The 26,740-nt window shown below is 43.2% G+C and overlaps 3 protein-coding genes across 3 annotated transcripts in view; 2 read left to right on the top strand and 1 right to left on the bottom strand.

Moving 5' to 3' along the window:
- Positions 1–5,303, top strand: part of dgkd (diacylglycerol kinase delta) — a 30,929-nt gene extending 25,626 nt beyond the window's left edge. The window contains 7 exon segments of the mRNA XM_029445703.1: positions 136–228; positions 1,254–1,262; positions 1,264–1,374; positions 1,646–1,763; positions 4,278–4,408; positions 4,505–4,604; positions 4,905–5,303. Coding sequence (XP_029301563.1) covers positions 136–228; positions 1,254–1,262; positions 1,264–1,374; positions 1,646–1,763; positions 4,278–4,408; positions 4,505–4,594 — 552 coding nt within the window. The 3' untranslated portion in view covers positions 4,595–4,604; positions 4,905–5,303.
- A 1,796-nt stretch (positions 5,304–7,099) lies between these two features.
- On the top strand, positions 7,100–23,177 carry LOC115017358 (coagulation factor X). The gene is made up of 10 exons (XM_029445704.1): positions 7,100–7,154; positions 7,679–7,851; positions 8,419–8,443; positions 11,618–11,731; positions 12,310–12,444; positions 18,474–18,739; positions 19,355–19,469; positions 19,672–19,868; positions 21,339–21,464; positions 22,209–23,177. Exons 1-10 carry the CDS (start codon positions 7,100–7,102, stop codon positions 22,449–22,451), a joined length of 1,449 nt encoding a protein of 482 aa, XP_029301564.1. The 3' UTR covers positions 22,452–23,177.
- masp1 (MBL associated serine protease 1) overlaps positions 23,070–26,740 on the bottom strand; it is a 38,791-nt gene continuing 35,120 nt past the window's right edge. The window contains exons 11-13 of the mRNA XM_029445837.1: positions 25,772–26,019; positions 24,238–24,426; positions 23,070–23,829 (exon numbers count right to left, since the gene is read on the bottom strand). Of these exons, the coding sequence (XP_029301697.1) occupies positions 23,398–23,829; positions 24,238–24,426; positions 25,772–26,019 (869 nt within the window). The 3' untranslated portion in view covers positions 23,070–23,397. The remainder of the gene's footprint in view (positions 23,830–24,237; positions 24,427–25,771; positions 26,020–26,740) is intronic.

Consider the following 26,740-nt stretch of genomic DNA (forward strand, 5'->3'; position numbering starts at 1 on the left):
TATCTCTCTCCCTGTCTGTCTCTCTCTCCCTGTCTATCTCTCTCCCTGTCTGTCTCTCTCTCCCTGTCTGTCTCTCTCCCTGTCTGTCTCTCCACCTGTCTGTTTGTTTCTCCACCTGTCTGTCTGTCTCTCCAGGCTCTGAGCTGCAGTGTGGTTCTTCAGATGGTCGGTGATGTTAAAGCTTTACTCAGTGAGACTGAACTTCTGCTGGCTGGAAAAATGTCGCTGGTAACTTTTTATAACACGAAACTTTTCCTCATTAAAATGTTTTAATAACTCTCCCTGTGTTGTATATGTAGAAATGTGTAATGTTCCTGAAGGTAACGTTTCCTCTCTCTCCTGTCATGGTGTCATCAGTCCTGTGTTGTATATGTAGTGAGACAGAGACATGTGTAATGTTACTGAAGGTAACGTTTCCTCTCTCCTGTCATGGTGTCATCAGTCCTGTGTTGTATATGTAGTGAGACAGAGACATGTGTAATGACCCTGAAGGTAACATTTCCTCTCTCTCCTGTCATGGTGTCATCAGTCCTCTGTTGTATATGTAGTGAGACAGAGAAATGTGTAATGTCCCTGAAGGTAACGTTTCCTCTCTCTCCTGTCATGGTGTCATCAGTCCTGTGTTGTATATGTAGTGAGACAGAGACATGTGTAATGTTCCTGAAGGTAACGTTTCCTCTCTCCTGTCATGGTGTCATCAGTCCTGTGTTGTATATGTAGTGAGACAGAGAAATGTGTAATGTCCCCGAAGGTAACGTTTCCTCTCTCTCCTGTCATGGTGTCATCAGTCCTGTGTTGTATATGTAGTGAGACAGAGACATGTGTAATGTTCCTGAAGGTAACGTTTCCTCTCTCTCCTGTCATGGTGTCATCAGTCCTGTGTTGTCTCTGTAGTGAGACAGAGAAATGTGTAATGTCCCTGAAGGTAACGTTTCCTCTCTCTCCTGTCATGGCGTCGTCTCCCCTTTGAGCAGCGTCAGCGTTGTGTTTGTAGCCAGAAGCTTCATAAACTGACTGTTTCTCCAGTTTTAAGACACTTTCTACATCCTGGTGTTTTTAACTCTATATTTGAAGGATGAAGGATTTTAGTCCTGAACGTCTGGATCTTAAGTTCTCAGAGAAACAAGCTGACAAACGTTAGCGGCAGCCGAACAGCGTGCAGGAGAAACTGATGTTTAACCTCAAACTGCTTTATTCAGTAAAAGCCTCCTGAAGGTTACACACTGAGTTTAATATCACCTGTCTGTCTGCAGCAGCTGGACCCCCCCCCAGCAGGAGCAGTTGAATGCAGCTCTGAGCTCCGTGGATCAGCAGCTCCGCCGGCTGGCTGATGTCCCCTGGCTGTTCCCCGTCATGGAGCCGTCAGATCACGAGGTAAACCTGTCTGTCTGAGCCTGTCTGTAGTATGAACCTGTCTATCTGTATGAACCTGTCTGTCTGTCGGTCTGTGTGAACCTGTCTGTCTGAGCCTGTCTGTCTGTATGAACCTATCTGTCTGAGCCTGTCTATCGGTCTGTATGAACCTGTCTGTCTAAGCCTGTCTATCGGTCTGCATGAACCTGTCTGTATGAACCTGTCTGTCTCAGCCTGTCTATCGGTCTGTCTAAATATGTCGGTCTGTATGAACCTGTCTGTCTGCCTTCAGGGTCCTCTGACAGATTTCTCTAAACGCAGTCGTAGTGCCAAGTTTCGTCTCGTCCCGAAGTTCAAGAAAGACAAAAACAACAAGAACAAAGAAACCTGTGCTACTCTGTCTCTACCAGGTGAGCTCTCTACCTGTCTGTCTGTCTCTGCCAGGTGAGCTCTCTACCTGTCTCTCTGTCTCTGCCAGGTGACCTCTCTACCTGTCTGTCTCTCTGTCTCTGCCAGGTGACCTCTCTACCTGTCTCTCTGTCTCTGCCAGGTGAGCTCTCTACCTGTCTGTCTGTCTGTCTCTGCCAGGTGAACTCTCTGTCTGTCTCTGCCAGGTGAGCTCTCTGTCTGTCTGTCTGTCTCTGCCAGGTGAGCTCTCTACCTGTCTGTCTGTCTTTGCCAGGTGAGCTCTCTGTCTGTCTGTCTGTCTCTGCCAGGTGAGCTCTCTACCTGTCTCTCTGTCTCTGCCAGGTGACCTCTCTACCTGTCTGTCTCTCTGTCTCTGCCAGGTGACCTCTCTACCTGTCTCTCTGTCTCTGCCAGGTGAGCTCTCTACCTGTCTGTCTGTCTCTGCCAGGTGAGCTCTCTGTCTGTCTGTCTGTCTCTGCCAGGTGAGCTCTCTACCTGTCTCTCTGTCTCTGCCAGGTGACCTCTCTACCTGTCTGTCTGTCTCTGCTAGGTGAGCTCTCTACCTGTCTGTCTCTCTGTCTCTGCCAGATGAGCTCTCTACCTATCTGTCTGTCTCTGCCAGGGGAGCTCTCTGTCTGTCTGTCTGTCTCTGCCAGGTGAGCTCTCTACCTGTCTCTCTGTCTCTGCCAGGTGAGCTCTCTACCTGTCTGTCTGTCTCTGCTAGGTGAGCTCTCTACCTGTCTGTCTCTCTGTCTCTGCCAGATGAGCTCTCTACCTATCTGTCTGTCTCTGCCAGGGGAGCTCTCTACCTGTCTGTCTGTCTCTGCCAGGGGAGCTCTCTACCTGTCTGTCTCTCTGTCTCTGCTAGATGAGCTCTCTACCTGTCTGTCTCTCTGTCTCTGCCAGATGAGCTCTCTACCTGTCTGTCTCTGCCAGGTGAGCTCTCTACCTGTCTGTCTCTGCCAGGTGAGCTCTCTACCTGTCTGTCTCTCTGTCTCTGCCAGGTGAGCTCTCTACCTGTCTGTCTCTGCCAGGTGAGCTCTCTACCTGTCTGTCTCTCTGTCTCTGCCAGATGAGCTCTCTACCTGTCTGTCTCTCTGTCTCTGCCAGGTGAGCTCTCTACCTGTCTGTCTCTCTGTCTCTGCCAGATGAGCTCTCTACCTGTCTGTCTCTGCCAGATGAGCTCTCTACCTGTCTGTCTCTCTGTCTCTGCCAGGTGAGCTCTCTACCTGTCTGTCTCTGCCAGGTGAGCTCTCTACCTGTCTGTCTCTCTGTCTCTGCCAGATGAGCTCTCTACCTGTCTGTCTCTCTGTCTCTGCCAGGTGAGCTCTCTACCTGTCTGTCTCTCTGTCTCTGCCAGGTGAGCTCTCTACCTGTCTGTCTCTCTGTCTCTGCCAGGTGAGCTCTCTACCTGTCTGTCTCTGCCAGATGAGCTCTCTACCTGTCTGTCTCTCTGTCTCTGCCAGGTGAGCTCTCTACCTGTCTGTCTCTGCCAGGTGAGCTCTCTACCTGTCTGTCTCTCTGTCTCTGCCAGATGAGCTCTCTACCTGTCTGTCTCTCTGTCTCTGCCAGATGAGCTCTCTACCTGTCTGTCTCTGCCAGGTGAGCTCTCTACCTGTCTGTCTCTCTGTCTCTGCCAGGTGAGCTCTCTACCTGTCTGTCTCTGCCAGGTGAGCTCTCTACCTGTCTGTCTCTGCCAGGTTATATCTCTACCTGTCTGTCTCTTTACCTAGCTGTCTCTCTACCTGTCTGTCTGTGTCTGCCAGGTGAGCTCTCTACCTGTCTGTCTCTGCCAGGTGAGCTCTCTACCTGTCTGTCTCTTTACCTGGCTGTCTCTCTACCTGTCTGTCTGTCTCTGTTTTTCTGTCTATATAACTGTTTCTCTAACTGTCTGTCTGTTTAGCTGTCTCTCTCTCTCTGATTGTTGGTTTTAGTTGGTAAAGAGCTGAATCTGGTTCTTTTCTTTGACACTGTTGAAGCCAAAATGATAAGTTTAAACATTTATTTGATTTTGATTAATTATGTATAAAAACAGTCAAATATAGTAAATAGGAATAGGCAGAATATGGTGTTGATTGTTTATTATAGGCACGTGTGGTGCAGACGCCACACCCCTTTTTTGACCATCAGCTGATTGATGTATCAGCTGGTGTATTTAACAGGGAGGTGTCATTAAGAGAGATTCTTTTTTGGTTTGAAGTTGTACGGTTTTTTCAGCGCTGCGTTATACTGAGAAAAAGTAGATTTAAGTTGTTTTTGTTTTATTGCAAGTTCAAGTTTTGTAAAAGGGAGATAAACACAATATGATGGAGTCTGAATGAGAAAGAGAAATAAAAGTGACAAAACAAAGAATGCGGTGAACTCTGTGTAATGTTTGAGCGCGTCAACCAAGACGCATTCCAGAAAGGACAGGAAGGAGCAAATACGAGGAAAGAAAAGTTGCTCCAATAGACACTGTCTGGGTTGTTTCCTGTCTGTCTGACTTTCTGTTTGTCCACTTCCTGTGGGTGTCTCAGTTCACCAGTGGGGGACGGAGGAGGTGGGGGCGTGGCTGGACTTTCTCTGTCTCACTGAGTATAAGGACATCTTTATCGGACACGACGTCCAAGGAGCCGAGCTCATCCACCTGGAGAGGAGGGACCTGAAGGTACGGCCGCAAGCCCGAAGCTAACTGCTAACAACTGACTGCTAATGAATTTTATCTTGTTACCTTCTGTTGAATGATATTTGTGTGTGTGTTCAGGATCTCGGCGTGACGAAGGTGGGTCACATGAAGAGGATCCTTCAGGGCATCAGAGAGCTGAACAGGAACAGCAGCGCCAGCGAGGCCTGACTGCTGCCAGGTTATTATTATTATTATTATTATTATTATTGTTGTTGTTATTGTTATTCTTTTATTATTGGTGCTTATTATATAGTTATTTATAGTTTTATTATCATTAGTAATATTAATATTATTATCATTGTAATTATTATCTTTACTATAATGATTATTATGATTGTTATTGTTATCATAATAATAATAGTAATTATTATTATTATTATTATCATTATTAATATTATTATTATTATCATTATTAATAGTATTATTATCATATTATCATTACAATTATTAACCCTTTAATCTTTGCTTCTTGTTGTAGGTCCGGCAGTCTGCTCTCCTCCTCCTTCTGCTGCCATCGACCACCTGACCTATGGCCTCTGACCCTGCAGGTCTGTGACATCACATGTGACGCTCGCTGTGATTGGACCAGGCCTGTTGGCCAGAACCAATCAGATGATCCACGAGTGCCTAAACATTAATCTACCTACACCAGAGCCAAGCAGTTTACTGAGCGCTATAAAACATCTGGAAACTTTATTGACAGTGAATCCACGTTTATTATCAGTGTTGCCTTTAACGTGACGAGTAGTGACGATAATTATCTTCAAACACGAACACCAGTCAACCAAACATACAGCATCCTACGACAGCCTGATAAAAACAGAATAATGAATTACGGAGCTGGGGGAGCGGGACAATGTTCAGGGACAAACTGAATACAAAGTATATATATATATATATATATATATATATATATATTATATATATATATATATTATATATATATATTTATATATATATATATATATTATATATATATATTTATATATATTATATATATATATATATATATATATATATATATATATATATATATATATATATATATTATATATATATATTTATATATATTATATATATATATATATATATATATATATATATATTATATATATATATTTATATATATTATATATATATATATATATAATATATATAAATATATATATATATATAATAATACATTTTATTTATAAGCGCACTTTTCATTTGCGTAAACAAAACTCAAAGTGCTACACAGTTAAAACTATGAGCAAAATATACATTTAAAAAATAAAATAAAAACATTTGATAGACAGACAAGACAACACTTTAAAATGGTTAAAGTCTAGCAAAATGCTCTGTTAAAAAGTATATATAAAAATATATTATATATATATATATATATATATATATATATATATATTCTCTGCAATTAAAGTTTAAATTTAAGGGATTTTTTAATTTATTTTTCGTCATTTGTGAGATTTTACCTTTTCATTCTCTGAATGTTCTCCCTCTCCCCCGGGTCCATCATTGATATTATTAATTATAATGACCCTGATACAGCTGCAGGTAACAGGACTCATCTGAGCAGTCGACAGTCAATCAGAAGCTCCGCTGGTCCCGGACACATAGACCAGGACGCACCCTTTAAACCTTTTAAAGCATTTTACGTCCTCAAACTGCCAAACTGTGAGAGACTTTTGTACTAAAACATATTTATTTCTATAAACTGCATATTTAGAGTTTTAAAAAACTGACGAGGAGACAATCCTGAACCAATCAGGAGGTCCGAAGAAAAACTGCAGCGATGAGCTGCGTTCCCTGTCTGTATCTCTTCCTGTCTATCTCTCTATCTGTCTGTCTTTCTGCCTGTGTGTCTCTCTGCCTGTCTATCTCTCTGCCTGCCTGTCTGTCTACCTGTCTCTTCTCTCTACTTGTCTGTTTTTAAGGGACCAATCTAACCCTCTGAACTGTTTTGTTGTTCAAAACTAACTGAAAGTCTTGAAGTTGATTTGAAGAATTGTTTTGTTAAATGTATTAAATATCAGATTAAGATGAAACACTGATGAATGTTTTTATCAAATAAAACTGTTTCATATCATCTAAATTTAATGTGTTCAGTTTGTTTCTTTACATTTAATAGCAACTAATCAGGTTCAATAGAAAAGAGACGAGGATTGATTTTCCTCCTGCAGCGTGTTTCCATCAACAAACAGAAACCGGTGAACTCTGTGTGCAACATGGCCGAAAAGAAAGCAGGCAATGCTATATACTGTATATATATATAAATATATATATTGTAATATTATAAATGATTATATATTATTATTATTACTTTTATCATGTATTAATATTATCATTATTATTGATCCTTCAGGCTTGGACGCGAGCTTCGTCCTCTGTTTCACCACCACAGGAAGTCGTCTCTCTAGTTATTAGATCATATTGTGTAGCCCACTGTAAATACTTTGAGAAATAAAGATCATATTTCTTTTTTTAGCCTCTCTTAGCTGTTTTGGTTCTGCAGCACAAATTCATGTTTTTCAAAATAAAAGCTCTGCTGTGTCCTCTTTGAGGTAACGTCTTTGTGTCAATATTTGAACTGTGGTTAAACATCAATCAGCTGGAGTCTCCATTTCACCTCAAACACCTGACAACTGTCCTCACGGGAGACAACGACAGACAGACATGCTGCTGGCTCTCTGCACTCTGCTCTGCGTCTCTGCACTGATCCAGTGTTCAGGTGAGACTGACATCTTCACACACAGGTCCTGGTTACTGGGATCAGTAGTGCAACAGACGCAGGTAATTCAACACTGCCAACAGAAGAAGAGAAGTCGGGATGTTTGTGTAAGCGTGTCTATCAAAGTCTCAGTGGTGCGTGAAGACATAAAAGTTCGACCTCCGAGTATAAAATGACCTGATCTTCTGCATCCATGGGCCGTAGAGCTGTACAGACTTCCTGTTAGCCTTCTTATATTATCAAACCGTGATTTAAGTGTTGTGTAATGGTAATAGTGTAATGTTGGGTAATATCTTATTCAGACTTAAGTATTGTGACTGAAGTATCTGGATAATATCGTATCGAATGCTTAAATAGACAACTATGAAGCGTGGAAGTGACGGAGACTGGACCATGACACGAATAAACAAATGATTCTGCGGTCAAACTCGCACAAGTTAAATAATTGGGCACAAAAAGCTTGCATCATTAATAAGAATAATATCAGCAGTAAAAGTTCAAGAGTGATTTTGTCCGGCCCTCAGTGTTCCTGGACCAGCCGGCGGCGGCTCACGTCCTTGGCTCAACCTCCAGGAGGCGGAGAGCCAACTCTTTCTTCCTGGAGGAGATGTTACCTGGAGACCTGGAGAGGGAGTGTCAGGAGGAGGTCTGCTCGCAGGAGGAGGCGGCCGAGATCTTCCAGTCCACCGAGAAGACGGTGAGGAGAAGCCCGAAACTGAGTGTCGTGGGGGGTGTAACCGCACAGTCACCTCGACTGACGTAGGACATCAAACAAGCAAAGTCAAAAATAGACAGAGGATAGAGGCCGCTGAAAACTCTTGTGGTGTCTTCTTTAACCCTTGTTTTTTAGTGTTTTCATTATGTTGTCTCTAATGTATATATTATACATTTAGTGTGTGTCAGATGCTGTAATCACTGTGTAGTAAGGTGTGTATCCAACACACACACACACACACACACACACACACACACACACACACACACTCATTAAACACATGAAAGCAGAATGTAATCAAATCTTTCTCTCAGCTTCACATCTGCATCAGAATTTAACTTTTTACTATTTTCAGCAGATTGATACATTTTCTCAGGTTTGGGACAAACAGCTGCTGTTTCCATGGTTTCCTCACACATCTCACTCTGTGGAGATAATCTACACAGCCTAAAGTTTTAACAGTTGATGTTCTGATCTTTATCCCAACATCATGCAGTATCTACAGTTTATGTACGTGCATATAATAACTCTGAGGTTCTTATTCCACAGTTGGAGTTCTGGTACAAATACACAAGTGAGTATATTCATCAACAACATGATCCCTAATGTTGAGGCTGAGGATCCGTATGTGACCTCATCGATCTGGATTCATCTGGACCTGCAAATCCTTTATTACCTGATCTGAACTTAAATACTTTTACAATGTTCGACCGCGTCTGTTCTGCAGCTTTCCATCGTCTGACATCGAAACAGATCTGAACTCCATCCATCCATCCATCGTCTACCGCTTATCCGGGATCGGGTCGCGGGGGCAGCAGCTCCAGTAAGGAACCCCAATCTTCCCTTCTCCGGGCCACATCCTCCAGCTCCGACTGGGGGATCCTGAGGCGTTCCCAGTGAGGAGATATAATCTCTCCACCGAGTCCTGGGTCTTCCCCGGGGTCTCTTCCCAGCTGGACGTGCCTGGAACTCCTTCACTTGGGGTAAGGGCTCATTCCCTACCCGGAGTAGGCAATCCACCGGTTTCCTGCTGAGAGCCATGGCCTCAGATTTTGAGGTGCTGATCCTCATCCCAACCGCTTCACACTCGGCTGCGAACCGATCCAGTGACCGTTGAAGGTCACAGACTGATGATGCCATAAGGACTACATCATCTGCAAAGAGCAGCAATGAGATCCTCAGGTCACCAAACTGCAACCCTTCTCCTCCACGACTACACCTCGATATCCTGTCCATGAAAATTACAAACAGGATTGGTGATAAAGCGCAGCCCTGGCGGAGGCCAACATTCACTGGGAACGAGTCCGACTTACTGCCAAGTATCCGGACACAACTCTCGCTTTAGGCGTACAGGGATTGGATGGCCCTCAGAAGTGACCCCCTCACCCCATACTCCCGCAGCACCTCCCACAGTATCACCCGGGGGACCCGGTCATACGCCTTCTCCAGATCCACAAAACACATGTAGACCGATTGGGCGTACTCCCAGGCCCCCTCCAGGATCCTTGCGAGAGTGAAGAGTTGGTCCGTTGTTCCACGTCCAGGACGGAATCCGTATTGTTCCTCTTCGATCAGAGGTTCGACTATCGGCCGAATCCTCCTTTCCAGCACCTTGGAGTAGACTTTACCGGTAAGTGTGATACCCCTGTATTTGGCACACACTCTCTGGTCCCCCTTTTTGAATAGGGGAACCACCACCCCGGTCTGCCACCCCCTAGGCACTGTCCCAGACTTCCATGCAATGTTGACGAGGCATGTCAACCAAGACAGCCCCTCAACACCCAAAGCCTTCAGCATTTCTGGACGGATCTCATCAACCCCTGCGGCTTTGCCACTGTGGAGTTGTTTAACTACCTCAGTGACTTCCAACAGGAAAATTGATGATGATCCCCCATCAGCTTCCAGCTCTGCCTCTACCATAGAGGGCGTGTTAGTCGGATTCAGGAGTTCCTCAAAGTTCTCCTTCCACCGCCCGATAACCTTCTCAGTCAAAGTCAGCAGGGTCCCACCCTTGCTGTACACAGCTTGGATGGTTCCCCACTTCCCCCTCCTGAGGTTCCGGACGGTTTTCCAGAAGCACCTTGGTGCCGACCAAAAATCCTTCTCCATAGCTTCTCCGAACTTCTCCCACACCCGCTGCTTTGTCTCTGCAGAGGCTGCCACCCTTCGAGTCCGTTGGTACCCTGCAACGGTTTCCAGAGTCCTCCCGGATAACATAACCCGGAAGGACTCCTTTAGTTGGACGGATTCCCTGACCACCGGGGTCCACCACAGTGTTCGAGGGTTACCGCCCCTTGAGGCACCTAAGACCTTGAGACCACAGCTTATCACCGCAGCTTCAGCAATAGAGGTTTTGAACATCGCCCACTCAGGTTCAAAGCAAACAACCTCCACAGGGATGTCTGAAAAGCTCCGCCGGAGGTGTGAGTTGAAGATCTCCCGGACAGGGTCTTCCTCCAGACGTTCCCAGTTCACCTGTACTACCCGTTTGGGCTTACCAGGTCTGTCCAGAGTCTTCCCCCACCCCTTGATCCAACTCACCATCAGCTGATCAGTTGACAGCTCCGCCCCTCTCTTCACCCGAGTGTCCAAAACATGCGGCCTCAGATCAGATGATACGATCACAAAATCGATCATTGACCTGTGCTCTGGTACCACGTACACTTATGAGCATCCTTATGTTTGAACATGGTGTTTGTTATGGCCATTCCATGACTAGCACAGAGGTCCAACAACAAACGACCGTTCGGGTTTAGATCAGGGAGGCCGTTCCTCCCAATCACGCCTCTCCAGGTGTCTCTATCGATTCCCACATGTGAGTCCCCTACTGGAGCTCCCTGCAGGGCTCCATTCAGGGTCTCCAAGAAGGCCGAATACTCCGAACTGCGGTTTGGGGCATAGGCACAAACAACAGTCAGAGTTTTCCCCCCCATAACCCGAAGGCGTAGGGAGGCGACCCTCTCGTCCACTGGGGTGAACTCCAACATAGCGGCGCTCAGCCGGGGGCTTGTGAGTATCCCCACACCCGCCCGACGCCTCACACCTTAGGCAACTCCGTAGAAGAATAGAGTCCAACCCCTATCCAGGAGTACGGTTCCAGAGCCAAGACTGTACGTAGAGGTAAGCCCCACCAGATCCAACTGGTAGCGATCCACCTCCCGCACTAGTTCCGGCTCCTTCCCCCACAGAGAGGTGACGTTCCACGTCCCCAGAGCCAGCCTCTGCTGCCCGTGTCTGGTCCGTCGAGGTTCCTGACCATCACTGCCACCCGTGTGACAGCGCACCCGACCCCAGCGGTTCTTCCTGTGAGTGGTGGGCCCACAGGATGGATGGATGGGAGGCACCACGTAGTTTCTTCGGGCTGTGCCCGACCGGGCTCCGTGGCAAACCCGGCCACCAGGCACTCGCTGTCGGGCCCTCCCTCTGGGCCTGGCTCCATACGGGGTCCCGGGCTTCCTCCAGGCAGGGTCTCTCCTTCTCTTTCCCTTTTTTTCATGAGGTCGTTTTGAACCATTCTTAGTCTGGCCCCTCGCCTGAGACCAATTTGCCTTGGGAGACCCTACCAGAAGCACAAGGCTCCAGACAACACAGCTCTCAGGTTCATAGGGACACACAAACCTCTCCACCACGGTAAGGTGATGGTTCCTGGAGAGGTCTGAACTTTTTTGATCTAATTCATTTAAGAGTTGGTAAAAGTAAAATGTAAGTTTTATGACTGAGTCATGATGTGTTTGAGTGTGTGTCGTAGATCTGAACCCCTGTCGGACCAACCCCTGTCGGAACGGAGGGATGTGCACTCTGGACCGAGGACACTTCCTGTGTCTCTGTTCCCCGCAGTACCACGGAAAGACCTGCGACTCAGGTAAATAAGACCTTTAAACAACACCTGTGACTCAGGTAAACATGCTGTTGTTTCTGCTCTGAGGATTTAAAGATCTTCAGTTATCTGTTCCAACATACTGAAAAATGTCCTCCTGTCTCACAGTTTAAATATCACCAGGTGATGAAGCTGTGGAGTTCCTCAGGGCAGCGGCCTGGGGCCACTTTTCTTTTTTATTGTATCAAACATTAAAAATTTCCACGTTCTTATGATCTATTTCTTTATGCAGACGATACTGCCCTGATAATATCAGATAATATATGAAGAACAGATAAAAGATTTTCTTAAAATGAATAAACCATCACTAGTTTGATTGACTACCTGGATAGGAAAGAAATGTAAACAAAGATATTGGTTATGCAATTGAACCCCTTCATATATTTTAAAAGTTAAAACCTCAATTGAGAGCCTGTTAAGCGCAGAGCTGATGATAAACTTTTCCCTTGAAGTAATTTTATTTAATCTTTATTTAATCAGAAAGAAAATTATATAAATGCATTTGTACTGTTTCTGTAATGTTGTTGTGGGTTATCATGGTAACACTGGACTGTTGTGTGCAGTGGTGTTGGAGTGTCGCTATAGAAACGGCGGCTGTGTGCAGTTCTGCAGAGACCTGCCGGGCGGAGTCGGAGTTCAGTGTGGCTGCGCTGATGGATTCAAGCTGGAGCTGGACGGACAAAGCTGCTCCAAGAGAGGTATCACTCAGAGAACCCAGGTTACTACTGTAACTACTGTACGTACTGTAAATACTACTGATACTACTCTAAGTACTGTAAATACTACTGATACTACTACTGTAAATACTACTGATACTACTGTAAGTACTGTAAATACTACTGATACTACTACTGTAAATACTGCTGATACTACTGAGACTACTGATACTACTGTAAGAACTATAAATACTACTGATACTACTGTAAATACTGTAAGTGCTATAAATACTACTGATACTACTGTAAATACTATGTGCTATAAATACTACTGATACTACTGTAACTACTGTAAATACTATTGATACTACTACTGTAAATACTACTGATACTACTACTGTAAATACTACTATAACTACTATAAGTAGTGTAAATACTATTGATACTACTACTGTAAATATTATAAATACTACTGATACTACTGTAGGTGCTGTAAATACTACTAATATTACTGATACTACTGTAAGTACTACAAATACTACTGATACTACTGTAAGTACTGAAAATACTACTGATACTACTGAGACTACTGATACTACTGAGACTACTACTACTAATAATAATAATAATACATTTTATTTGGAGGCGCCTTTCAAGGTGAGTTGAACAGGTGAGTTTTGAGTTGGGACTTGAATGTTGTAACAGTTTCGGACTGTTGGATGTGTGGAGGGATGGAGTTCCAGAGCTTGGGAGCAGTGCAGCTGAAGGCCCTGGCACCCATGGTGATGAGGCGTGATGTGGGGATTGTCAGTAGACCAGCTGAGGGTGAGCGGAGAGAGCGGGAGGGGGTATACTCCTGAAGGAGGTCACTTAGGTAGGTGGGGGCGAGTTTGTGAAAGGCTTTGTAGGTGAGCAGGATGTTTTTGTAGTTGATCCGGGATTGAACAGGGAACCAGTGAAGTTTCAAGAGAATGGGGGTGAGAGGATTTGGTGCGGGTCGTGATCCGGGCAGCGGCGTTTTGGATGATTTGAAGTCGGTTGAGCAGTTTGGTTGGAAGGCCAGAGAGAACGGCATTACAGTAGTCGATCCGTGATGTCACAAAAGCGTGGACCAAGACTTCTGTACTGGATTGGGACAGGGACGGGCGGAGTCTGGAGATGTTGCGCAGGTGGAAAAAAGCAGTGCGGGTGATGTTCTTTATGTGGGGTACAAAGGAGAGGGTGCTGTCCAGAGTGACACCAAGGCTCTTGACTTGACTGGAGAACGGTACGGAGAAGCCATCGATGATGAAGTTTGGGGCAGTGGAAGTTTGTGTTTTGGATAAAGTGCTTTTGGAGCCGATGAGAAGGCCTCGGTTTTGTCGCCATTGAGTTTCAAGGAGTTCTTGGTCATCCAGCTCCGAACGTCTTGTAGGCAGGTGGTGAGGGATGTGGGAGGGAGGGCAGTGGTGGGTTTTGTAGAAATGTAGACCTGAGTGTCATTGGCATAACAGTGAAAGTGGCCATTGTGGTGGCGGAGGATTGTGCCAAGGGGAAGGAGGTAGATAATGAACAATAGTGGACCCAGTACTGACCCCTGGGGGACACCCCGTGAAACAGCAGAACACTTGGACCTGTGGTTGCTCAGTTGCACATATTGTTGTCTGTTGTAGAGATAAGATGAAAACCAGGAAAGTGCTACACCAGAGATCCCAATGTCAGCCAGGCGCTGGATGAGTGTCTGGTGGGAAATGGTGTCAAAGGCAGCGGTGAGGTCAAGTAGGATAAGGATGGTGAGTAGTCCAGAGTCCGCTACACGGAGGAGGTCGTTGGTGAGTTTGACCAGGGCTGTTTCAGTAATGTGGTTGGGGCGAACACCAGATTGAAAAGGTTCATGGAGGTTGTTTGTGTCGAGGTGCAGCTGAAGTTGAGCAGCAACGACTCGTTCAAGGGTTTTGGAGATGAAGGAGAGGTTGGAGATGGGCCGGTAATGGTTTAGGTCAACTGGGTCAGCACCAGGCTTTTTGAGAACCGGCGTAATTGCTTCTGTTTTGAGGGAGGGGGGTACAGATCCAGTGGTGAGGGAGGAGTTAATTATTCTTGTGATCATGGGGGTGATGGAAGGTAGACAGGCTTTGATGAGGATAGTGGGGAGGGGGTCGAGCTGACGGGTAGTGGGTTTGAATTTAAGGATGAGCTTGGAGATGGTCGATTCTGTTGCTAGTGAGAAGTTGGAGAGGGTGCTGGTGAATGGTTGGATGGTGGTAGCCATCCAGGGCGGATCACTTGGGGAAGTACAGGATGAGGCCAGCTGATGATGGATGGTGTTGATTTTGGTGTCAAAGAATTGCAGGAAGTCATTGCAGTGGTCGGTGGAGACATCTGGCGGGAGAGTTGTAGCTGGCTGAAGTAGGTGGCTGACTGTTGAGAAGAGGGTTCTAGTGTTATTTTTACCAGTGTTGATGAGGTTGGAGTAGTAGGAGGACTTTGCGGTGGAGAGAGCGTTCTTGTAGAGGTGTAGGTGTTCAGTGTAAAGTTGGATGTGCACTGAGAGTCCAGTCTTTGTGACTCACCAGTTCAGCAGAGGAGAAGAATGGGGGAGGAGTTAATGAGGGTGGTGAGATCCGTGGGGTTGATGTGTTTAATGTTTCTGAAGGAGATGGTCCGTTGCTTTTTCATGGTGGATAGGGGGTCGTTGACCTTGAAGGACACAACTTTATGGTCAGAGATGGGGAACTCTGTAACAGTGAGGTTAGAGGGAGTAAGACCAGTAGCACACTGTGATTGACAGTACAGGTGGCGGTGCGAGGGGGGCGGGGCTCAGTGGACCAGAAAGAGCGAATGTTTGTGTTGCTGCTGTGTTTGGCGTAATGAAAGTTCCGACGTGATCCACGATGTACATATCTGCGGGGTCATGTAATGGGATCGGAGAGACAGCAGCTCCGTTACAGAATATTTCAGCGGCGGGGAGATGCTTGTGACGGTGAAACACAGAGTACTCCATATGAAAAGTTTGATGATCCCCATGGTGGTGGAGAGGGTTCAGTGACAATCCAGCAGTTCTATAATCCATGTAATGACGAGGAAGCTACGGAACCAGCCGGGCAGAGTGATTGAGTTAGCTGTAGCCACGGACTGCAGGCTACACCCAGGCGGGGGGACCCGGACCTAGCAGCAGGTTAGCCGGTGGGCACAGACAATGCACTGTGACGGGCAGCCTCCGTGACCACAGGGACACCCTCGAGCCACGAAGAGCAGGCAGGATGGTCATAAAAACAGCCTTAGTCAGGCGTGTGTAGCAAGGCACGCCAGATCGGAGAGTCCAGCCTTATAGAGCACAGAGGAAACTTGACAGTCTCGCACAGGTGAGCCCATTACCGGCGAGATTAGCTCCAGGCTACCACTGTGGACATCGTAGTGACGGTGACTGCCTTAGCTGAGTGTGATGTTTTTACAAACAAATGACTAGATTGCAGAGATGCTTCAGCTGCAGAACACACAGGTTACAGCAAAGAAAACAGATTACAGCAGAGAAAAGCAAGCAGAACATGGTGGAGGCGCGGCAGCAGCTTGCCAGCGGTCCCTCGACCACTATACTATCATATTTAATTTAACATTTACTGATACTACTTTAAGTACTGTAAATACTACTGATACTACTGATACTACTGTAAGTACGATCTCAAAACTACATCACACTGTCCGTCCCCTCAATTTGTACGGAACTTGGAAAAAAGGCCTCGTCATACTCGGCCCCCTCAACCTGGAACACGCTTCAGCAGGAACTTAAGCTGTCCAGCTTGATCCCCCTGGGACATTTAAAAGTCATTTAAAAAAATCTAGAGAAATCAGCTGTTGGTGTTTGTTCTTGTCATTGAAAATGCACTTTTATGATTTGTTTTATGATGTTTTATTTGACTGTTGCCTCTGTGTTTAGTGTCCTGTAAGTCTATAATTTGTACGGTGCTGTTGCCATTTGATCAGGTCTCTCTTGAAAATGAGACCCTCAATCTCAATGAGATTTTTTACCTGTATAAATGAAGGCTAAATAAATGTAAATATGACTGATACTACTGTAAATACTTTAAATACTACTGTAAATATTACAGATACTACTGCACTTAATACTGCTGATACTAGTAGTGTTATGTGCACCAGTACAGTAGTATTTATAGTATTATTTGTAGTAGTTGAAGTAGTATCAGTAGTATTATATGCAGATCTTACCTCTCCGGCCGTACCCACTTTGTTCAACTCAAACACTTCAAATAACCCTATTTATCATCTATCTCCTACCAGTCGGCCATATCTTCAGGAAATACGATATTCAATTCCATTGTTACACGGATGACACCCATCTCTATCTTTCCACCAAGCCCACATCCGCTCTCCCCCCACTTCCCTTTCTGACTGCCTACTGGAAATCAAATCCTGGTTCTCATCCAACTTTCTCAAACTTAACAGTGATAAAACTGAGGTTCTTCTAGTTTGCTCCAAGTACACTCTGGCCAAAACTGATACATTTTCTCTTACCATTGATAACTCCACAGTCCCCCCCTCCCCCCAAGTAAAGAGCCTGGGTGTCATTCTCGACAGCACCCTATCTTTTGAAGCTCACATAAACAACATCACTCGGTCTGCCTACTTCCACCTCCGCAACATTAATCGTCTCCGCCCGTCACTCACACCCAACACCACCGCCATTCTCATCCACGCCCTTGTTACATCCCGTATAGATTATTGCATCTCCATCCTCTCTGGCCTTCCTCACAAATCTCTACATAAACTCAGCCGCCCGTATCATCACCAGAACTCCTTCCATAGACCATATCACTCCGGTTCTCCAACAACTCCATTGGCTCCCAGTTAAATACCGTATTGATTTTAAAATTCTGCTCCTCACCTTCAAGGCCCTTCACAATCTTGCACCTTTATACCTCTCTGAACTCCTTCACACCTACACTCCCTCTCCCTCTCTCCGATCTTCCTCTGCCTCCCAACTCACTATTCCCTCTTCCCACCACGGGGCCCAGAGCCTTCAGCCACTCTGCTGATACTCATTTGTTAACTGATTGTTGGTTTTAAGTTTTATTTTTCTCTGTTCTCAGTTTTTGTTTTTTGTTCTGTTTTGTTTGTGAATGACTGTCTGACTTTGTTTTGTTGCTTGTTTGTTCCTTGTTTTTAACCTTCTGTGCGGTGTCCTTGAGTGCCATGAAAGGCGCCTATAAAATAAAATGTATTGTAGTAGTATCAGTAGTATTATATGCAGTAGTTGTAGTAGTATCAGTAGTCTTATATTCATGGTGTCCCACAAGGTTCTGTACTTGGACCGATTCTCTTCACCTTATATATGCTTCCTTTGGGCAATATTTTAAAGAACCACTCTATAAACTTTCATTGTTTATGCGGATGATACCCAATTATATCTATCAATTAAACCAGACGAAACCAATCAATTAGCTAAACTTCAAGTCTTAAGGACATAAAACTTGAAACTTTCTAAAGTTAGAGAATAGAGGAGAGAGAGGGAGAGAGGGAGAGAGCAGCATAACTAGGGGCTCAGTCTTGGACCAGCTCCTAGTTATGCTGCTATGGGCTTAGACTAAACCTCTCTCTCTCTCTCTCCTCTCTCTCTCCTCTCTCTTCTCTTCTCTCTCTTCTCTCTATCTCTCAGTCTCAGTCACTCCTCCTCTCTCTCTCTCGAGGAAAGAGGGAGAGAGGGAAGGAGAAAATAGAAAAAGGAGGGGAGAGCGTCAGCATCATCTAGCTAAGAGACATAAAGAGATATAAATATCGAGGGTCGCTCTCGGATCTAACTCACAAACCCCTCTCCCTCCTCTCTTTCTCTATCCTCTCTTTCCTCTCTCTCTCCCTCTCTCTCTCCTCTCTCTCTCTCTTCTCTCTCTCCTCCACCCTCTCCCTCTCTCCTCTCTTTCTCCCTCTCTCTCCCCCCTCTCTCCCTCTCTGTCTCTCCCTCTCTCTTCTCTTTCTCTCTCTCTCTCCCCCTCCCCTGTGCAGCTGTGATATTGGGGTTTATAAATAAAGTTGATTAGCTTTGATTGAACTTTTCTTGTGTGTTTCTTCCTGTGCAGTGTTGTTCCCGTGCGGTCGACAGCACAGAGACTTGTTGTCTTACACAAGGCGCTCTGAGGAGTTCAACTTCACCACCACATTGGACCACAACAGCACCGACAGCTGGGAGCCGAGACTGAACTTCACGGAGACAGAGGAGGAGCTGATGACTGTGAACACAACGTCTGGACAGGGAGGGCGAAACGAGACGGAGCTGAGGGAGGAGGGGGTGACTTCTCGTATCGTGGGGGGGAACCTGGAGAAACCAGGAGGGAGTCCCTGGCAGGTGTGCACATATGGTGGATTAAACTACTCTTATTTTCACCTGTGAAGCCTGAGCTTTCCTGTGATTACGTCATAAATTCATGCGGGTTTTAAACACTAAAATCATTTGTTTTCTTCCAGCTGAGTTTTATTTCACCATACACTCTGAACACAACATAAACTCGATGACTTATTGATTAATACTTTTTTCACCTGTTCTGAAGTCATTAACACAGGAAAGAAAACGTTTTCTCACTTAACATATATGTTAACAATAACAATAATAATAATGTATATTTTCATAATAATAATTACAATAATGTATCATTTTAAAATAATACTGCATATGTTTATAAGAATAAAATAATAGCAATATTAATGCATATGTTTACAATAATATGAATAATAATATGTTTAGAATATTAATAATTAACAATAATAAGTATATTTATGAATATGTATATAATAATAATAATACACAATACATAATAATGATAAGTACATGAATAATAGTAATAAGTATTTTAATGTATATTTATATAATAATAAATGATAATAAATAATAATAATAATAATAAGTATATTAATGTATATGTGTATAATAATAATAATACTGTATGAAACGCGGTGTGTTCAGGTTCTGCTCCGCAGGTCTGATGGTTACGGTTTCTGTGGAGGGACTCTGGTCTCTGATCGTTGGGTGGTCTCTGCTGCACACTGCCTCGAGGAGACCGTGCATCACGTCACTATAGGTGTGTGTGTGTGTGTGTGTGTGTGTGTGTGTGTGTACCTGGTTTATATTTATTTTATATTTTCTCAACATTTGTTCTGATTTAAATGATAACAATCAGTGTAGAAATGTTATCATTTAAAGACATTTCTGCAGGAAACTTTACTTTAAAGATTTATTCAATTATCTAAATATTTGAAGATTATTTTTCTGTGTGTGTGCAGGTGATATTGATAAGCGGCGTCCTGATCGAGGTGAGCAGCTGATAAAGGTGCAGAAGGTTTTCGTCCATCCTCACTTTCACTCATTCACATTCGACAGCGACATCGCTCTGCTCTACCTCGCCTGGCCCGTCGCCAGGAGCCCCACCGCTGCCCCCGCCTGCCTCCCCGACCACCACCTGTCCTCATACCTGCTGCAGGTAGATAACCTTTTTTATAACACTGATGGTTTATAGTCAGAGAGTAGGGCTGTACCAAATAGTTTGAAGCTTCCTTCATAACATTGACATTCAAATGATCTTTTTCTGCATGTGTATTGATTGTGTTTAAAGTATTTGTGCACAGTGTGAAATAAAGTTGAGGCTACAAACTTGTGTGATCCAAACATTTCCCATAACTCCAGAGCATTTAAAATCCAAAATTCAACATTTTTTGTTTTTGTCTAACCAAATACTACTACTGTGCTACTGTAATATATGTATATGTGGTGTTCCACAGGGATCAATCTTAAGACCACTACTACTGTAATATATGTAAATGTGGTGTTCCACAGGGATCAATCTTAGGACAACGACTACTGTAACATATGTAAATGTGGTGTTCCACAGGGATCAATCTTAAGACCACTACTACTATAATATATGTAAATGTTGTGTTCCACAGGGATCAATCTTAGGACCAATATTACTGTAATATATGTAAATGTGGTGTTCCTCAGGGATCAATCTTAAGACCACGACTACTGTAACATATGTAAATGTGGTGTTCCACAAGGATCAATCTTAAGACCACTACTACTGTAACATATGTACATGTCGTGTTCCAGAAGGATCAATCTTAAGACCACGACTACTGTAACATATGTAAATGTGGTGTTCCACAAGGATCAACCTTAGGACCACTACTACTGTAACATATGTACATGTCGTGTTCCAGAAGGATCAATCTTAGGACCACTACTACTGTAACATATGTACATGTCGTGTTCCAGAAGGATCAATCTTAGGACCACTACTACTGTAACATATGTACATGTCGTGTTCCACAAGGATCAATCTTAGGACCACTACTACTGTAATATATGTAAATGTGGTGTTCCACAGGGATCAATCTTAGGACCGCTACTACTGTAATATATGTAAATGTGGTGTTCCACAGGGATCAATCTTAGGACCTCTACTACTGTAATATATGTAAATGTGGTGTTCCACAGGGATCAACCTTAGGAACACTACTACTGTAATAATAATAATAATAATAGTAATAATACAGGTCAGATTAAATACTTTATTGTCTACATGAAAAATGCAGAATTTTGTCAGCTGTTTACATTTATTGAAAAAAGAAAGATGTAATAATTTCTAACCAAATATGCTGTTTCAGTCCAGATTTTGTTGGTGTTTAGCCTCAAAAAATGAATTTTCACTGAGGAGTTATGTTATATTAAGAGAGTATATCTAATTAAAAGTAATAAAAAGTATATTTAATATTTAATTAACCCATTTAATCCCAACAATCACTATTCAAATTAAGGATTTTGTTTGAGGATTTCTTTTCGCAATAAAATATGACGACAATCTTTCTAAGCGTCATTCAGAAACCTAAATAAAAGCTTTAATTGTTATTAAAAAAGCTTTCAGTCCAGCCCTGTCTGACGTGTGTGTGTTCAGGAGGATAACCGCGGTATGGTAACGGGCTGGGGGCTAACTCGCCACCTGGGCAGGTCGTCCCGCTTCCTCAGGAAGGTGACACTACCCGTGGTCAGCTACAGAGATTGCACCGCCTCCACTGAACAGGTGACCATGTCCACAAATACTGAACACCATGACGGGAATCAATAATCTGTAGTTCCCTTAACACATTTAAAGAAATGCTTAACAATAATGTGGTAAACATAAAAACTCAAATATGATTCTTATTTTGTATGAAACATTTGAAACTCTATTTTAGTTTCTGTGATTTATAAACCTGGCAGTGAAAGGTTGCCTGTTAGAATAGGACATGTAAAAAGGTATTGTTTTATTTTTAAATGCATTCTTTTTGGAAAACTGTCAATAAGGACCACATTAAAAGAAATGAATACACAGTGAGAGCACAGTGGGCTGTTTAGCAACTAAATAAACGTTATATTTTTTAATATTGTTCTGTAGCCAGAACCTTAAAAGGTAGTAGTTTTATTTAACCTTCCAGTTATATGTTTTGTAAATTTGATCTTTTTACTTTAAAGTCTGAAAGTCGTTACAAGCTTATTTTTTTACACTCCAGAATTGATAAAAATTGTCAAAACTCCCCCAAAATACATTAAGAAACAAATAACTTGAGAAACACCATAGAAAAACGTATACTGTCATTTTGTATCAAAGAATTTAGATATTTGGAGATTTCTATAAGCTGCTCAGAAATCCCCTTAGTGTCACTAAACCTCTGGAAACCCTCAGTCTGCAGTTTGTGGTTGTAAAGTTTCATGAGGCTGTGATGATCCAAGGAAACATGCTCTGAATGCTTCTTTTTCTAATGTGACGTCTCTGTCCGTTCTATAGGTGATCACAGACAACATGTTCTGTGCAGGTTACCTGGACGTCAGCATGGACGCCTGCAGCGGGGACAGCGGAGGACCCTTTGTGGTGAACTACAGAGGCACCTGGTTCCTGACTGGAGTGGTCAGCTGGGGGGAGAGATGTGCTGCCAAGGGCAAGTACGGAGTTTACACCAGACTGGGGAACTTCCTGAACTGGATCAGAGACACCATGGAGAGACTGGACCTCAACGGCACAGAGAGCTGAGAACCAGTTTACACTTTAGAGCTAAAAGCAAAACGAGCCAAACGAACACATTCCCAGTTTAACAGGAGACGTCGATGTGTCAGGTAGCTGTGATCTGATTAGCTGTTCGGAGGCACCTGCATGTTTCACACCTGAGCTGTAGTGGATATCAGTGTTTCCCGCAAGTTCATAAACTAGTTCCAGCAACCGTATATTAGGGCCATTGTTGGTAAAAAATAAATAAATTACAAAACTGGGGGAGGGAGGTAATATTCTGTTAGAAAACTCTGAATTTAGGAGAAGAAAACGTTCTCTGAGATTAAAGTGGTAAATTCACGAAATGTTCTCAATATCTGTAAAAAAGAGAAAACATTTTTGTAAAAATGTTCTTGTGAATACATTTGAAAAAAAATTCTTGACGGACATTGTTGGTTGAAATCTATTAGTACGAGTTTACAGGGAGTATTTTAGTTTTTCTTCTATATTGCGATATTGACCCTGATACATCGTAAGCTCTTCTCTGATTTCTGTTTTTGTTCACGTTTTAGGTTCGTTAAGTCTTACATTTCTACACTGATTGTTATCAGAATGATAATTTGTTGTATTTTACAGTTAAAGTAGAACGTCTGTAAAAGAATGTAAAATACAGAAACTTGTTTATTTCAGTTCATTAATAAAAATGTTCATATAATTCATACATAGGAGTATAAAATAAAATGACATAATGTATAAGATACATTTCAGTGCAGAGATTCGCCTGATTTCTACATCTGTTCTCCTGTTGGAGTCAAAAAACAAATAAGACAGAGGGAGTGTCACAAAGCATTCTGGGATAGAAAATGGAGTTCAGGTCTTTGGTTGAAAAAGTTATGAAAATATTTTTTTTAAAAAGGTCTCACTACCTGTCTCTCTGCCTTTCTGTCTGCTTGTCTGTCTGTCTGCTTGTCTGTCTGTCTGCCTGCCTGTCTCACCACCAGGGGGCAGTTTGTAGCTGCTCCTGTATCCACTCCACATATTTAGCCACCCGAGTATAAACCCCGTACACCCTCTGACTGCCGCAGTCCTCTGGCCCCCCCCAGGACACCAGTCCAAACACCGCCCACCTCCGGCTGACCTCGTCCTCCATCACAAATGCCCCCCCGCTGTCCCCTAGGCAGGTGTCCCTCCCGCCCTCGAAGAAGCCGGCACAGAACATGTTGTCGGTGATGTTGTAACTGACGGAGCGTGAGGTGTAGCTCGCCTCACACTCGTCCTGAGAAACCACCGGCAGCTTCACGTACTGCAGAAGGTCAGATGTCAGTGTGGGGGGGTCGCCTGAGGACGAGGATGCGTTGAAGTTGGAGATTCCCCAACCGGCAACTACACCCAGAGAGTTTGGGAGGGGTGAGGGGGGGTCACCCTGAAGAAGAGAGGTACAAAATATTTACTTCATATGTTTGTATAAAAGAGTTGTAGTTCTCCTTCTGTCTGGATGTGTTTCCTCAGTAACAGAGTTTATATCTCAATCTCTAGTTCACGTCTTCTTCTGCAGCAGGATGTTCATTATGACAGGTCACTCCCATGCTGTGCTCTGATTTGGGTATTACAACTTTAACCCTTTCACAGTTTGTGTTTTATCAGAGTTGAGCAGAACATTTTGGTTGCATAAATACTTCTTGTTCAGGTTGTACTCCAAAGAAACAAGATGGTGACGGCCAAAACGGCAAACTTGTAACTTCAGAGCAGTAGCCCTACGCCCATTACAGTCTACGCCCACTGTTGTTTACGCCCACTACTGCTTACATCCAGTATTCCGCAGTATTCTCACCTGGTTGTGAGGTGGAGGCAGACACACAGGCAGTATGAGCTCAGTAAACTCCACCCGCTCCTTCAGCCTCAGCAGGGCGATGTCGTTGTTGTAGTTGTTGGGTTGGAAGTTTGGATGAAGGAAGATTTGCTCCACTGAACAGTTGGTGGCCAGACGTTTGTCTGCAGCATCGTGGAGGCCGAGGAACACCTGAAACACACGTTTTACTTAATCTGGTTAATGAATAAAAAGCTGTATAAATCAGGCTCTGAATGAGATGTGAACAAAGCCCTCTGCACAAAGCTTCAGAATATAGAGAGGAATGAAAGTGGAAAGTTTGGTGTATGTAAGTGCTACTGAAGTGGAGATTTCTGCTGAAGAGTGTGAGAAAAAGCTCCTTTAGAGAAAAGCTCCTTTAAAGATATGTATTGTAACATTCATACATGTTGTACACACTACAGGTGAACAGAGTCATACATGTTGTACACACTACAGGTGAACAGAGTCATACATGTTGTACACACTACAGGTGAACAGAGTCATACATGTTGTACACACTACAGGTGAACAGGGTCATACATGTTGTACACACTACAGGTGAACAGAGTCATACATGTTGTACACACTACAGGTGAACAGAGTCATACATGTTGTACACACTACAGGTGAACAGAGTCATACATGTTGTACACACTACAGGTGAACAGAGTCATACATGTTGTACACACTACAGGTGAACAGAGTCATACATGTTGTACACACTACAGGTGAACAGAGTCATACATGTTGTACACACTACAGGTGAACAGAGTCATACATGTAACTAACAGATATCATGAAGCTTCCCCACTTCATGACTCACATCAACACAAGTTTATATTACAAGTGTGTAATATGTACATGAGGCATTATGTAATGTAGCTGTGGAGAGTTTACATCTACACACACAGTTACAAACACACACTCTGATGTGGATTTTGATGTTTTCTTTACACTCGTCTGACAGAAAACTCTCAAAACCTGTGCAAAAAAAAACATTGTTTATTGTTGAAGAAAAAGATGAAGAACTCGAATCAAAACAGCATCTTCTAGTTAAATCGATATATTTATTAACGTGATAAGTCAAACATAGAGAATACTCTCAGCTGAGGACACACATCACCGTTTCCACAGACTGCATGGCTAAGAAACCCCCAAGTTGCTGTCTGACGGCTCCGCTCAAGTGTGTACAAAGGATCATAAATATCTCATCTAACACATGGAGCAGGCGTTGACCTCCTCATTGGTCCCCGTTGGCGCCATCACGCTCCTCCGTCAGCAGTCAGGAAGTGATGGTTGTTTACCTGTTCTCTTAAAGGGGAAGTGTTCCTATTGTGTTTACAGTCAATATTATGCTTGTAATTCATACAGTGCAGAAAATGCATAGAACAGAAATACATACGATAGTCTTTCAAGTGTGGATTAATACAATCAGGAGTAATTTACTTCACATTATCAATAGATGAAATAAAAATGTTGAAATGTAAAAAGTATATAAAAATAAACAAGTTCAGACCTTGACGTGTTCGGGGGCAACGGGGACGACGCTGGTGTCCCTCCTCTGGGACCTGAGGACGTGGGCAGCCGTGAGGACCCAGGACGGGGACAGAAGGGCACCAGAGCCGAACCAGCGGTCCTCTGGGACGCGGGACAGATCCTCCACACTGAGCAGAACCTGCCAGGGGAACAGGCCGGGCTCGGCACCACGACCACCCACAATCCGTTTCACCTGAGCGGGGAGAGAGCGAGTGGGCCGGCCGCAGGCTGGAGGCACACATGGAGACACTTTATATACTATTTAAATTCTGTTTATATTCTGTTTATACTGTTATAGTTATATTCTGTTTATTACTGTTTATATTCTGTTTATATTCTGTTTATATACTGTTTATATTCTGTTTATATTCTGTTTATATACTGTTTATATTCTGTTTATATACTGTTTATATTCTGTTTATATACTGTTTATATACTGTTTATATAATGTTTATATACTGTTTATATTCTGTTTATATACTGTTTATATTCTGTTTATATACTGTTTATATACTGTTTATATTCTGTTTATATACTGTTTATATTCTGTTTATATACTGTTTATATACTGTTTATATTCTGTTTATATACTATTTAAATTCTGTTTATATTCTGTTTATATACTGTTTATATACTGTTTATATTCTGTTTATATACTGTTAATATTCTGTTTATATTCTGTTTATATTCTGTTTATATACTGTTTATATACTGTTTATATTCTGTTTATATACTGTTTATATTCTGTTATATACTGTTTATATTCTGTTTATATACTGTTTATATTCTGTTTATACTGTTTATATTCTGTTTATATTCTGTTTATATACTGTTTATATACTGTTTATATTCTGTTTATATACTGTTTATATTCTGTTTATATTCTGTTTATATTCTGTTTATATACTGTTTATATACTGTTTATATTCTGTTTATATACTGTTTATAT

The sequence above is a fragment of the Cottoperca gobio genome, chromosome 13, assembly GCF_900634415.1.
Source record: "Cottoperca gobio chromosome 13, fCotGob3.1, whole genome shotgun sequence".
NCBI lineage: Eukaryota > Metazoa > Chordata > Actinopteri > Perciformes > Bovichtidae > Cottoperca > Cottoperca gobio.

Excerpts from the sequence above, each read along its gene's own strand:
- LOC115017358 (XM_029445704.1), top strand. The coding sequence starts at position 7,100 with ATGCTGCTGGCTCTCTGCACTCTGCTCTGCGTCTCTGCACTGATCCAG. Across the intron at positions 7,155-7,678 it reads TGCACTGATCCAGTGTTCAG|TGTTCCTGGACCAGCCGGCG; the intron begins GTGAGACTGACA and ends TCCGGCCCTCAG. Across the intron at positions 19,470-19,671 it reads CGTGCATCACGTCACTATAG|GTGATATTGATAAGCGGCGT; the intron begins GTGTGTGTGTGT and ends GTGTGTGTGCAG.